The sequence below is a fragment of the Chiloscyllium plagiosum genome, chromosome 13 (assembly GCF_004010195.1).
Source record: "Chiloscyllium plagiosum isolate BGI_BamShark_2017 chromosome 13, ASM401019v2, whole genome shotgun sequence".
NCBI lineage: Eukaryota > Metazoa > Chordata > Chondrichthyes > Orectolobiformes > Hemiscylliidae > Chiloscyllium > Chiloscyllium plagiosum.
In genome coordinates, this window is record NC_057722.1 from 46,819,511 (window position 1) to 46,834,812 (window position 15,302).

The 15,302-nt window shown below is 39.4% G+C and overlaps 1 protein-coding gene across 6 annotated transcripts in view; it reads left to right on the forward strand.

Annotated features, from left to right (window-relative positions):
- LOC122555972 (lisH domain-containing protein ARMC9) overlaps positions 1-15,302 on the forward strand; it is a 146,983-nt gene that overhangs the window by 61,222 nt on the left and 70,459 nt on the right. For 3 of the 6 annotated variants that reach the window (XM_043702296.1, XM_043702294.1, XM_043702298.1), the window contains exons 9-10: positions 7,902-8,000; positions 14,644-14,667. In XM_043702296.1, the coding sequence (XP_043558231.1) occupies positions 7,902-8,000; positions 14,644-14,667 (123 nt within the window). The remainder of the gene's footprint in view (positions 1-7,901; positions 8,001-14,643; positions 14,668-15,302) is intronic. The other 3 variants (XM_043702297.1, XM_043702295.1, XM_043702299.1) reach the window with 1 other exon arrangement.

The following is a 15,302-nucleotide window of genomic DNA, read 5'->3' on the forward strand; positions in this document are numbered from 1 at the left end:
CCTTCCCTATCAAAATACCTTTTGAGCATATTCACATGACACATTCTGTGAGATTCCTTCCTGTTTGGAGTTCTTATCACTTATTTCACTTCATTCAATTTCTTCTTGATTTGTTAAGGTCCACTAAACCTTGCTTTTAAAGGCTCACCTGTTACTGGAAGTAACACCAATACCTTATCCCCAACTGCAAAATTGTGAATTTGTGATTTTTTTTATCCGCCTCCTGGTTCTTTGTATGCTATGATACTTTTAAATGCTGTCTAGCCAACTCTCCAGCTCTATTTAATCGTTCTCTAAAATTTGACACACAGTCCACTTGGGTGGTCTCTGAATTCTGACCTATTAATTTCTCCTTTATCAATTTTAACGGTCCTCTTACTTCTTGCCCCAAAATTATTTCAAATGGACTGAATTTGGTCAATTCATTTGGTGCATCTCTGATCACAAAAAGTACAAACAGAACTCCCTTATCCTGGACTAGAGGGCTTGCCTTATGAAGAAAGGTTGAAGAAACTTGGACTTTTCTATCTGGAGAGAAGGAGGAAGAGAGGAGACTTGATCAAGGTATACAAAATAATGAGTGGCATAGATAGAGTTAATAGCCAGAGACTTTTCCCAGGGCAGGATTGACTGGTATGAGGAGTCATAGTTTGAAGATATTAAGAGGAAGGTATAAAGGAGATGTCAGAGATAGGTTCTTTATGCAGAGAGTTGTGAATGCATGGAATGCGTTGCCAGCTGTGGTGGTGGAAGCAGAGTGATTGGGGACATTTAAGCGACTGCTGGACATGCACATGGACAGCAGTGAGTTGAGGGGTGCGTAGATTAAGTTACTATATTTTACCTGAAAATGTGTTGCTGGAAAAGCGCAGCAGGTCAGGCAGCATCCAAGCCTTGGATGCTGCCTGACCTGCTGCGCCTTTCCAGCAACACATTTTCAGCTCTGATCTCCAGCATCTGCAGTCCTCACTTTCTCCTAACTATATTTTACATTTGGATTAAACCTTGGCACAACAAAGGGCCTGTTCTGTGCTGTTTTATGTTTTATGTGAATACACTTTACCCTTGCATGTATATTTTTTAAGCAGATCTAGCACCTCCTCCTTAACCAACCTCTGACCATCTTGTACACTCTGAGGCAGTTGTCTAACTTTCCTTGTGCATTTTGTTACCGATCCAACAAAACTTCCAGGCTTGTCCGGTTTTCCTGTATCTGGCTTTCTTCTAAACCACCAACACTGTGATTTCATGTCGCCCACTTTATTGCAATGAAAATACTAGAGCTTTTTAACTTCTTTGTCCCCATCAAGGGTTTTTTTTAAACCCTGTGATAAGCTATCTTTTATGATCTTCACTGAGATTTACCTTTCCTTTTCCACGTGAGGATTTCTCTTTGCCCCAGTTTCTGTCCCTCATGGACAGAAATTGATTCTGAAAGCCAAACCGTGTTTTATGGAACAGCTCATAATCATCAGCCACTTCAGCTACTAACCTTGCCATTTTAACTCTCTGCTCTTCCACATGAGTTTGCGCTGCTTCAGGCGGTAAATTTTTGAATTCCTCCAAAATAATTAACTCTCTAAGGGCATCATAGATTCGCTCGATTTTTAAAGCTCATATCCATCTATTGGTATTACTGTTTGATCTTCTCAAACTTAATGTAGGTTTGACCTGGGTCCCTCCTTAGATTCCTGAAAAGTTGTCTGTAGGTTTCTGGTGCAAACTCATATGCACTTCAAATGGGTTTTTTCACCTCCTCATACTCCCCAGATACGTCCTCTGATAGTGGTGCGAATACCTCACTAGCCCTACCTACAGGTTTCATTTGGATCGAGAAAAACCACATTGCCACTGGCCACTGCATTTGTTTCGTCACTTTTTCAAATGAGATGGAAAATGCTTCCACATCCTCATCAAATTTAGGCAATGCTTGAACATACTTAAACAGTTTCTCACCACGCTTCCGACTACCAGGGGCTTGCTCATCCTCACTAAGCCTACCCTCAGCCTTTATCTCCAGCCTTTTAAGCTGACTTTCCATTTTGTCTCAGTTTTGAAATTCAAAAGCTCTCTCTTTTTCCCTCTCTTCTGCTGCTCTCTCTTTTTCTCTCTGTTCTGCTGTTCTCTCTTTTTTCCTTCACTTCTGCTTTTAATTGTAACTCAAACTGTTTCACTTCTGCTGCCCTTACCTTATCTCTTGCCTCTAACTCAAGCTGCTTCATTTGCAATTGAATCTTGTCATTTCGAAAGATTCTAATGATTTCTCCAGCAAGTTTAAATGCTGAGCTACTGCTATAATTATTTCTCCTTTCCTCACAGAAGCAGGCAGATCCAGTCCCAGTTGATCTGCTTATTCCTGCAGCTTGGTCTTATTCACCTTTTGCATAACTTCCAAAGTCATCACCTCCACTTCCAGAAAACTTTTAGTGACTGAAAGAGCCATTATGATCCCAAGCTTTCACTGCCCAACCAAACCAAAATAAAGACACTAGCACCTACCGCTAGCTGTTTAAAATACCGCAAACAGTTCCCAATCTGTTATGGACTAGGTCAGATCACTCAAATCATTCTTAGGCAGGCAGCCCAGACTATAACTTGGCAATTTGTTTCAGTAAGCGTACAGTGAAAATTACCCAGAGTGAGGTAGCTAGGTTGACTACCAGGTTTTAAAACAGACAAAAATGTATTCACAAGATTACAAAATAAAACAGAAAGAACAGAGTAAAGAATGCCTACAGAACTCAGTCTATCCAAACTACACTTAATTATGCTGTTCCAAATACACATCGCAGTCCCATAAGCAAACCCCCTTAAAAACCAGTGTAAATGGAACAAATGCTTAAAGGTTGAAGTTAGAAGGGCAAAAGGAGAGAGATAGGTTCCACACAGCTTACTGTTGAACTCCCAAATTGTTCTGGACTGAATTCAAATGCTCAGCTGGAGAGCTGACTACTCCCCTTCCATTGTACATATCACTTTTAAAACATGACCACTTTGACCTGAAGTCTCATCTGTTTACGTATAAACAAAAAGGCCTCTCAATGCCCTTTAATCTCTGTACCAAACCAGACCAATCGGCACCGGGAACGGTTTACGACCCCTCTGACAAAAAACAAGGACACAGTATCCTTGAGAAAAGGAACAGCTTCGAGAAAAAAGGGCCCAGCTTTGTGACACTCTGCACTTTCCGGCAAATCAGTCAATTAACCCTGGTTCAATGAACAATGTAGAGAGCAATTCAGGAACAGCAGCAGACATAGCCAAAAATGAAATGCCAGTCTGGTGAAAACACAGAATTACGTACATGCTAAACTTCGAAAGCAGCCTGCATGAGACAGAGCTAAGCACCACCAGTTGATCCAAGCAAAGTCTGCAAACCTATAATAGTGGGCAAACAGTTAAAAGGAGGAAGGGGCTCCATCGACATGCCCATTCTCAATGTTAGTGCAACTCAACACAAGTGTAAAAGACAAACTGAAGGCTGTACAGCTAAGTCATAATACACCTAAACTTCCTGAGCATTTATTTTGAGTGCCAACTTAAGGAAATGATGTTCACAGCAAATGTGTTCTCTTTTCTGATATCATTGGATTCAAAAGATAAAATATAAGTAAACAAACTTTAAAGAATCTAGATTTTATTTTTAAATTGATATTCCATAATCATGAAATAGTCCCTCAGGGCCAGAGAGGGTGATGAGTAGTAACTGAAGTTACTACATCATTAAAAACCAAGTCACACTTACTTCAACCAGGTGCAAATTTTTCAAGGCTTTTTGCACGAAGACTATAGCGTTAAAGTCCGTATCAGTTCATAAAATTTCTTATTGATTGCATTTTGAGTGCAGGGATGTTTCATTAGCTGCTATGGGAGCCCATATGGAATTGAATGGAATTTATTAGTTTTGAAAGGTGAAGCATTAATGTAAATGACTGTGAGGTAGTTTGTGGAAAAGCAGAAAAAGGAAATTTAATTGATGCTGGAGTAAAAAAAAATAGTCTGAGGTTCAGTGCTACAACAGTAGGGATATCACAGCATGAAGATGGTAAAAAGAAAGCTACTCTTGATATTTCTCGGTGTAAACTGCAGAAAAGCAAACAGTTCAGAATGACTAACAGATATTGCTGTCTGTAACTTCAATATGCTTGTGTAAAAATGTGAAAGAAACTGGAACCCCAACAGAAAGCTAGCATAGTAAACAGAATCTTCACTTTGAGATGAAGATGGTTTTGGAGGTAGGTGAGCTGACAACTTCTCGCTACTAGCAAACATGTAGGTCGAGTAGTATCTTCCTGCTTCTGGCCTATTTTCAGTAAAGCAGTTTCTTGGGGGTAACTGCCAAAGATGGGTAGCTAATTAACTGATTAAAATGCCAACTGAGGATACTGTTCAAATGCTGTCTAGAATTTACGGATGGCATGTGAGTGTCCACAGTCTGGCTGGAGCCTACAGATTGGTGGCCTCCCAGTGCATTGCCAGAGGTGCAATTTGCAAAGCAGTCCATCTTAGAACTATTGTGACCACGGGGCTACTGTTGCCAGGCAGTTTGGTATATTTTGCAAATTAGGTGACTTCTTGGTTCCACCCACAATAGCAGTGACAACCTGTTTTTAAGGGACAGTTGGCTGCCTAGAACCTCAGGCATTCCCATTGCCCATCACTATGCAGAGCCTATCTGCTGCCTGTAATTGGATGTAGTGAGGTGGTGGTGGGGGTGTTTTTAATTTTCCAACACCTCATAAATCTCTTCCAGGCTCTCATCATTGCAACATCCAGATTTCCAACTAGAATTCAGCATAGCATTGAGATCAGGACCCTGGGTTCAAATAAGTCCTTTAAGTGACAGTTCCGTTCAGAGATAAGGAGAGATCAGACCATTTACTTGAATTGAATGATGGGAATTTTGAATTTGATGAGTTGGAGGACCAGAGCTCTTTGTCTGTCAGTCAGTCAAGTTGAGGGCAGCAGGAGCTCAGATGTGAGCAGCACAATGTATAAGAAATTTCAAAGAGGTTAACTCATTTTATTGTGACTCTCTGACTTTAAGGAATTCTTTGGTAAATTACTCTAAATTGTTTAATTGTAGCCCATGCCAGAAGAATGTGGTTAGATTACATTTAATATGTATAATATCACCTCTAAAACTAATTAAACTAGAAGACATAACAGCAGAGATGGGCTCCACCCTGTTGATTCTGCTCTGCCATTCAGTTTGATCATGCTGATTTGATGATCATCAACTCCACTTTCCTGCTTTCTCCCCAATACCCTTGATTCCCTTACTGATTAAAAATCTATTTATCTCAGCCTTGAATATACTTAACAACCCAATTTCCACAATCCACTGCAGTGAAGAGTTCCAAAGATTACTACCTTTGAATTGAAGATGTTCCTCAACTCTGTCCATATGACCCCTTATTCTAAGATTATTCCCTTTTGTCCTTGATTCTTCAACAAAGAGCAACATCCTTTCTGTATCTATCCTCCTTCAAGTCCCCTAAGAATCATGTATGTTTCAATGAAGTTGCCTTTCAGTTTTCTAAATTCCAGTGAGTACAGGCCCAACCAACTCAACCTCTCTTTATAAAATAGTACTGCTCGACCAGTCATCAGCTCAGTGAATCTTGTCATGACTGCCTCCAATTCCTGGGACGAAAACTGTTCATGATATTCTAGCTGTGGCCCGACCAGTGCCTTGGATAGTTTAAGCAAAACTTCCCTACCATTACACTACATTCCCTTTGAAATAAAGAGCACCATTCCATTCATCTTCCCTTTACCCACTAAACCTGGATGCTTTTTTTTTGTGATTCATGGGCAAGGATTCATAAAGTTACCTTGTGGGTTTCTGCAGTCTTTCTCCATTTAAATAATATTCTTCCCACCAAAGTGCATAACATCACATTTTCCCACATTATATTTCACCTGCCAAGTTTTGCCCAGCTGTGTAACCTTTCTATATCCCTAGACACTTGCCTTACCCATTTTATTTTTGTCATCTGCATACCTGGTTATAGTTCATTCACTTTCCTCATCCAAGTCATTAACTTTTTTGTAAATAATGATGGTCCCAGCCCTGAACCCTCTGGTACACAGTTAGGTACAGTTTACTCTTGAAAATACCCCTCGTATCCCAATTCTCTGCTTTCTATGAGTTAACAAATCCTCTATACTAATACATCACCTCCAACACCATGAGCTCTTATTTTATTAAGTACCTAATGAATGATACAGGATCAAATGCATTATGAAAATCCAAATATATTACATCCGTCTCTTCCCCTTCATTTAACTTGCTTGTTACCTCTTCAAAGAGTTTTAGTAAATTTGTCAGACACGATTTCTCCTTCTTCAAGCCAGATAAACTCTACTTGATGTTATTATGTATTTCTAAATGGTCAGCTATTTCATCCTTTGTAAAATAATCTTTAACATTTTCCTAGTAACAGATATTAAGCTAACTGACCTGCAGTTACTTGTTTGTCTTCTCTTTCAAAATAAATATGTTATATTGGTAGTTTTCCAATCCTTTGAGACTTTCTAGAATCTGTGGATTCCTAGAAGATTATTACGAGTGCATCCACTATCTTTGTAGCTACTTCCTTTAATATCCTAGGATGCATCGCATCAGGTTTAGGAGACTTATCAGTCTTTAGCTCCCAGTAGTTTCGTTAGGTTTCTTTCTCTCGTGACAGTTATTGTATTTATTTTCTCTCTTTCTTATTGAATGTTTAGCAATTTTCATATGTCATTTACTGTGAAACTGATGCAAAGTATTTGCTCAACTCCTCTGCCATCTCCTGGTTCCCCACTTTTATTTCCTCAATTTCTAAGGGGCCAATGTTCACTTTCGCTTTTTGCTTCCTTTTCATATAATTAAAGAAGCTCTTCCTGTCCATCTTGATATTACTTGCAATTTTACACTCAAAGTTTATTTCCTCATTTTTAAATTGTATTTTGTTGGTTGTTAAAACTTTCCCAATCCTCGGGGTTCCCACTAATCTTTGCCATGTTGTATGTTTTTTCTTTTAATTTGGCAATTAACTTCTCTCATTAATCATGTTTGGTTTATCCCCTTCCTGAAATTTCCTTCCAGACTGGAACATGTCTTTGTTGGGAGCCATGAACTGTTTTTTAAACATTTGCCATTGTTCCTTGGCAGTCCTTTCCAGTCCCTTCCAGCCAGCTCTGCCCGCATTCCTTTGTAATTTCTCTTATTTAAGCTTAGAACAGTTGTTTCTGGTCCATTGGAAAAACAGGACTGGCGTGTTGCCAGAGGTTTGCTATGATTAAAATATGCTATCCAGATTACAATAATGGGCAAAATCATCTCTTCAATTTGTTATATACAATAAGATTGTAAATTAATACAACTAATGCCCACAGAAAATTTATCTTTTGGGAATGCTTCAATGATCTTACAAACTGTTACAAGGTTTTTCAAATTGTTTCTCAATAAGTTTCATTTGAAGATACCTCTTTAATTCCTTCAGAAGGTGGGCTGTTATTTTATCGAGATCAGTAGAGGATAAATTATTCTCTGCAAGTCAACGTGAGAAGTATTAGTGTTGAATTACCCTTTGCTGATGTTGCAACACCTTAAGCAATTTACTAAAGAGACCCAAGAATAGGGCAGATCTGCTTGCATCACTTGTGTGATTCACAAAAAGACGTGCAAAAAGGTTATTACAGCTATAAAGCAAAAATATACCAATAAATATCACTCAATGATCTTTTTAAAAAAACAAAAGAACTACAGATGTTGGAAATTCAAAACGAAAACAGAAATTTCTGGAAAAGTTCAACAGGTCTGGCAGCATCTCTGGAGAGAAATCAGAGTTAACATTTCTGATCTGGTGACCATTCCTCAGAACTCAACGATCTTTGTTTGCTTTTACTAGATTACACCTGAATATCTTCAGAGTGTCTGTGTACGGCTGTTTAGCAACCAAATGAGGCAAAGCTTGGCCCAAAGCATTGACTTCACAAGACCAGGAACTGTAAGTAAAAATCATTGGATTTGCATATTAATATAATGAATTAGATCTGAGATTTGCATTAATCATAAGCGGTTGATATGATTTTCATTCTCGTTTTGAAGTACTTAATCTTCTCTCTCTCTGCGCACATCTCACAGCCCAACTGACTGCGCGCTGTTTAGCATCCTGTAGCCTAAACCTTTTCTCCTCACCGTTTACCGCACCACCAATTTTTGCCTCATCTGTGAACTTATTGATCATCTCTTCAACTCTGTTTAAATAAATTTACTGCAATATATTTATTATTGTAAGCATATGATACCTTTGGAATTCTGAAATATAGCGGTTATGTTACTGGATTAGTAATTCAGAAACGAGGACTAGCAAAAACAGAATATGGTTACTTTCCACAATGAGGAATCGATTAAGTTATGAAGTTATAATTTATCAATATGTAATTTATCAATAAATTTAAGAGAAAACCTTGGACAGAGGAACCTCGATTAACCGAATATCCATTATCCGAAGGAGATCTCGAGGACCCAATAGAAACATTACATCAAAGAGCTGTTTCCAACACTGATCACGTTCTTTTGTTTACAGTGATTAAAAGTGAACTCGGCTTACTGAAATGCTGCCGAGAACAATCCTGGACCGATGGGAGCTCAGGCATCGTCTCCAAATAACTGACGTCCCGCTCTCTTTCTCTCTCTCTCTGTGTCTCTCACCCCACACTTTCCATGGAGTTCTACACAGGGGTGTACCCTAAACCCCCTTCCCCAGATAATGTCTCCTACATTGCCCTGTAGGGCAAAGGTGGAACCTGTCAAAACGTAGCAGTAAAACATTGTGTGCGTATGTGTGCGAGCTATTTGGAGACTCACCCTCCCTCCCACCCACCTCCCATGTCCAGTCTGGCTGCCCCAGAGATGGGCCGGGGGCAGCCAGAGGGTGCGGGCTGGGTGTGTTGGACAGGATTGAGGAGTGGGGGGAAGGGGAGGAATGTTAGACGGGTTTGGGTGCAAATTGGGAACGGTGTTGGATGGAGTTAGGGATGGGCAGGGTTTGGGGGAAGAGGCGGATGAGGGGGTGGAGTTGGGGCGAGGGTGGGGCAGCTGGAGGGCGGTGTTGGACATGGGGTGCGCGAGGGACGGTATTTGACAGGGTTGGGGCAGGCAGGGGTGAGAGCAGACGTGGGGCTGTGTTGGATGGGGGGGGGGGGTGGAGGCTTGCGCATGGTGTGCTGCTGCCTCGTCTACTGAACGGGGAGCAGAAATAACAGAAAACTCCAAGCTCCAGAGGAAAGGCATTGAATCAATTAACCAAATAATCAATTATCCAAATGAAATAGTGCCCGTCCATCTCATTCAGATAATAGAGGTTCCACTGTAATCCAAAACTGGTGCCAGTCAACATGATTGAGGAATTGTTGGATATATGTTGGTCATTAAAATCTAACTGGTTTTCTGATTTTCTCATTCGATCCCATCTAGTTGGTTTTTAATTGCTCTCTGGTGTTGTCTAGGAAGGCACTCAATCTCTGTAACCCACCAGTTAAGGAAGACCCTCAAAAGTGTCCTCAATAGACTGGAGGTTGGCAAACGTGGTGCCACTGTTTAAGAAGGGCGGTAAAGACAAGCCAGGGAACTATAGACCGGTGAGCCTGACCTCAGTGTTGGACAAGTTGTTGGAAGGAATTCTGAGGGACAGAATGTACATGTATTTGGAAAGGCAAGGACTGATTCGGGATAGTCAACATGGCTTTGTGCGTGGGAAATCATATCTCTCAAACTTGATTGAGTTTTCTGAAGCAGTAACAAAGCAGATTGATGAGGGCAGAGCAATAGATGTGATCTATATGGAACTTCAGTAAGGCGTTTGACAAGGTTCACATGGGAGACTGATTAGCAAGGTTAGATCTCATGGAATACAGGGAGAACTAGCCATTTGGATACAGAACTGGCTCGAATGTAGAAGACAACGGGTGGTGGTGGAGGGTTGTTTTTCAGACTGGAGGCCCGTGACCAGTGGAGTGCCAATAGGATCGGTGCTTGGCCCTCTACTGTTTGTCATTGACATAAATGATTCGGATGCAAGCATAAGAGGTACAGTTAGTAAGTTTGCAGATGACACCAAAATTGGAAGAGTAGTGGACAGCGAAGAGGGTTACCTCAGATTACAACAGGATCTTGACCAGATGGGCCAATGGGCTGAGAAGTGGCAGATGGAATTTAATTCAGATAAATGCGAGGTGCTGCATTTTGGGAAAGCAAATCTGAACAGGACTTATACATTTAATGGTAAGGTCCGAGGGAGTGTTGCTGAACAAAGAGACCTTGGAGTGCCCTTGGAGTGCAGGTTCATAGCTCCTTGAAAGTGGAGTCGCAGGTAGATAGCTTAGTGAAGAAGGCGTTTGGTATGCTTTCCTTTATTGGTCACAGTATTGAGTACAGGAGTTGGGAGGTCATGTTGCGGCTGTACAGGACGTTGGTTAGGCCACTGTTGGAATATTGCGTGCAATTCTGGTCTCCTTCCTATCGGAAAGATGTTGTGAAACTTGAAAGGGTTCAGAAAAGAGTTACAAGGATTTTGCCAGGGGTTGGAGGATTTGAGTTATAGGGAGAGGCTGAACAGGCTGGGGCTGTTTTACCCTGGAGCTGAGGGATGACCTTATAGATGTTTACAAAATTATGAGGGGTATGAATAGGATAAATAGACAAAGTCTTTTCCCTGGGGTCGGGGAGTCCAGAACTAGAGGGCATAGGTTTAGGGTGAGAGGGGAAAGATATAAAAGAGACCTAAGGGGCAACTTTTTCACGCAGAGGGTGGTACGAATATAGAATGAGCTGGCAGACGATGTGGTGGAGGCTGGTACAATTGCAACATTTAAGAGGCATTTGGATGGGTGTATGAATAGGAAGGTTTTGAAGGTATATGGGCCAGGTGCTGGCAGGTGGGACTAGATTGGTCGGCATGGACAGGTTGGACCGAAGGGTCTGTGTCCGTGCTGTACATCACTATGACTCTAATTAGAACTGAAATTGTTCAAGATGTTGGTAGGCGTGTGGTAAGGATGGGTGGGCCATTGGTGAAGCTTTCTTTCCCTTTAATCTTCTCAACACCTTTAATATTGAAATGCTTCTGACTATCCTGACTGGTTCACCTTGTAGCACCTGATTGGCCTTTCAATCCATCAAGTCCACGCCAACCCTCCAAAGAACATACCACCCAGACCTATTTCCCTTCCCTATCTCAAAACTCTGCAATAACCAAGACTAATCCACCTAGCATACACAACCCTGGAAACTACAGGGCAATTGAGCATGGATGCACATGTTTGGAATGTAGGAGGAAACAGGATCACACAATGGAAACCATCCGCTGGTAGCTGAGTGGTTTGGGAAAATGAATGGATGTGAGGGTGAGAGCTCGAATGAGTGACTGGGGAAGGTGGATAAGTGTTTAAGACTGGAGTTGTGGGTGGGTAGGTGTTCGTGAGAAACTAGGGAGGTTGGTGAGTGAGTGACTGACTGGGTGGTTGATTGTGTTGAATTATGCTAGATGCACGCACCTTTCCACTCCTCCTCCGTCCACACGTTCCCAAGCTCCTCCAGAGGTGAATCAAGATCACTGTTAGTTAAACTCAGCTCGGTTTTCTATCCCATTCACTTGTTGTCAGGCTTGAGGTCTCGTCGTCTTCTCTCTTTGCTCAATTCTTTAACAGAAAAGGAGAAAAATGTTTTAGTTCTGCAACTTAGCATTTTTGAATAATCAGTTTAATTAATCACACATCTAAATTGTTGATTTTTTTGCTTTGGGAATTTTCTTTTCTGAAATATGTTTACTATTGTGGCAAATCTTATGTTTCTGAAATTTGCTCTGCATCCCTCCAGTTGAGAGAAAAATTAAAATGCTCAACCCCTAACTTGCCAAAGATCTTGGACAAACCTGTTCTTTCAGATGACCTACTTCTTAAAGACCTATTTGGTAGTCTGCCATAAAAAGAGAAAAATAGAAGTTATTTTCATTAAGGCAACTTTCCCTTTTCACTGTGTCTTCAGCATTGCTTCATTACACAGGATATAAAAGCCCAGAACTCCTCCTGGTGTCTGTCATATACATTAAATTGAACGTGCTGATGAAAGCTTTATTTCAACTTTCTAGACCTACTATGTTACCAAATATTGGACATGTCAGGATCCACTCTGACTAAGTGAAAGTGAAGGGTTATTGATGGAAGTAATCATCGACACTTTGAATGAACAAAAATCTGCATGAAACATTTAATACCCCTACCAGATCATAAATACACAAAGAGCATTGTCAGCAAAGAGGAAGCAATGGAACTTGCATTTCTTTGGTAATGTTCAACAAATAATTCTTGCTTTGGGAGTAAATAAGCATGAATAACAATCTTTAACTTCTAGTTAGATGGTGTGGTTTCAGGATTTCTCAAGCTGCAAGGTACTAATTAACTAGGTGGGTATATATCACAATTCAAAAGAGAGTAAAAGGACAAAGATATGAACAAGCTTGCAATTGTATTATGTACTTTTACATGAATATTTGTGTTTTACAGAAATTATTCTGTGATCAACTTAAATCACATGTTTTTATTTTGAAACTCATAAGCAGAATGCATTTACTATTTTTCATGATGCACATATCTCATGGACAATTGCCTATGTTCATTAATGGTCATCATTGATAATCTTGACAGTATACTGTGTAGATTTTAATATTTATTTTAATTTTTAAGGTTAATAGTTAACAGTTTACAGTAATTTTTAACTGTGATAGAACATTACCTGAGCTTAGCTTTCTTCAATTTAAATGCCTGAAAATCATAATGGGAAATGTATTTTCAGTTCTTATGGTGAAAGTTTGAATTATTTAATGCATAAAATAAAATAATTTCAGAAGACATTTGATCAGTTGCTACATAAAAGGTTATTGCACAAGATCGGAGAACATGGTATTTGGGGGAATGTTAGTATAGATTGAAGATTGGTTAACTCATACAGGGCAGAGTTGAGAGTAATCAGTCTTATTCAGGTTGGAAAGATGTAGCTAGCGGAGTGCCATAAGAATCATCCTAGACCCTCAATTATTTAGAAACAATAAGAGTGACTTGGAGGAGGCAGCAGAATGTAATGTAAACAAATTTGCTGACAGTCCAAAAGTAGGGGAGATCATATTGTTATTGTGACATAAGGATTCTAAAAGGGGATTTATTTAGGTTGCGTGAGTGGGGAAAAATCTTGGCAGATGGAGTTTCCTGTAGAAAGCTATGCATCTCAGCAGCAAGAATCAATAAGCAGGTCATTATTAAAATGGAGAGAGTGCAGTCCAGCAGGATGTGGAAACACAAAACGTTGCAAGTGCAGGAAATAATTAAGAAGGCACATGGAGTTGTGGCTTTTATTGCTTTGAGTTGGAGTTTAGAAACAGGAAAGTTTTGTAAAACTGTGCAAAATCTTGGTGAGGCTGCACTTTGAAAACCCTGTATAGTTTTGATCCCTGTGTTTAGTAAAGGTGTTTACTGACATTGGAGTATGTTCAAAAGAGATTTACTATGCTGATTCCTGAGATTAAGAACTTGCCTTTCAAGAATAGCAGAACAAGTTAGACCTTTATTCATTAGAGTTTAGAAGGATTACAGCTGATCTAATTAAAATATACAAGATTCAGAAGGCGCTTGACAGGATAAATGTTAAAAAGATATTTCACTATGGGGGAGTTTCAAACTCGGGGACATAGTTACAGAATAGTGGGACACTCATTTAAAACTGAGATATGAAGGAATTTGTCCCATAGTGAATGTCTGGAACGCTGTACTGAAAAAAATTATGGAGACTATAAATCACTGAAAGTATTTAAAATAGAGATAGATTTTTGAAACATCAGGGACTCAATGGCTATGCTGAGTTAACATGAAAGATAATTGAGGCCTGGAAGAGATCAGACATGATTTTGTTCAATGGTAAGGTAGACTTGAGGGGCCAAATGGCCTGCTCCTAGTTCTTATGTTCTTATATAAGTCATGCTTTTCTTTTGAGAGGACTCTTCCTTCTGATGGATCACACAGCCATTTCTGCTTATTGATCTAATTGCTCCAATTAAGCAATGACTGCTTTTGTTTAAAAAAAAGTCTCCTATTCTCCATATTCACTGTTTTTGAAATGTCACTCCCTACCTTTCAGCTTGCAGCAACACACTCGTTTGTTATTAAACATTTCTAGCATTAAATCTAAGTATTCAATCTGTATAATGATTGTTTGTTTTGTTTTACTAAGAATTTCTTATCAAGACATTTATTTTTCTTACTAAAATTATCCTAATGACATAAAATGTGAATGATTTTCTATTTTTTACATGTACGTTGTAACTTAAGATAATTTTTAAGGGAAATTCATTTGAAGCTATATACTTAACAGTATTATTTGTTTGCTTTTAGACTCTTGTCTGCAGCAGACCACTTTCACCATATAGCTTCAAACTTGAATGAATCATTTTGTCTGAAGGAGGCAAAAGGCTAAAATCTAAATGTTTTAGTTTTATACTGATCAAATTTTGGTTTATTTTTTGCAATTTTTCTAACTTCTGTGAATTTTTTCTATTTTGTTGTCCGGTTATCTGTTCAAAAACGGATGTTTACTTTAAGGGCCCTTGTAACAGTGATGGATCTGTGAGTTTCTAATATTCTTTCTAGACTTCAGAATGCCTGTCCTCGTCCTGTCCTTTCCTCTATTTCATCAATGTTCCATTTTTGCTTCTCTAAATGGCATCTTAATTTCTGAGTTGGAAATATCTACATAACTATTTCAAGATGTATTGAAATAGTTATCCATGGTACCAGTCAAATGTGGTAATAGTGATCAGTTGTGTTCACCAACTCAATTGTGCAATTTTGTGAAGATAGCTGTCTTAAAGTCCAATGCACTATGAATTGCATTCTATAATTGAATAATGTTACTCAACATTTCCTTCAAAGAGCTGACCAATACAATGCTAATCAATTTTCTATCTCTGCTACCTTAGTTAAATGGCAGTAAAGTAAATAGAATTTGAAGTGTTCCATTACTTTTGTCGCAAGAAAAATAGCATGCCAGCATTGGAGTCATTCTCAAGGCACATTGGCATTTGAGCAGTTTTCAGACTGCTAGTTTTCTGGTTGAAATTAATGAACAGAATCCCTTTTATCATATTAACAATTTGAATATTTTGTCATTCAGAAATGCCCTTAACTGTGGTTTGTGATTTTGGTTAATGCCAAGCAATGTTCCTTTATCTATTCAGCAATACTGCTCATTGAGACCCCGA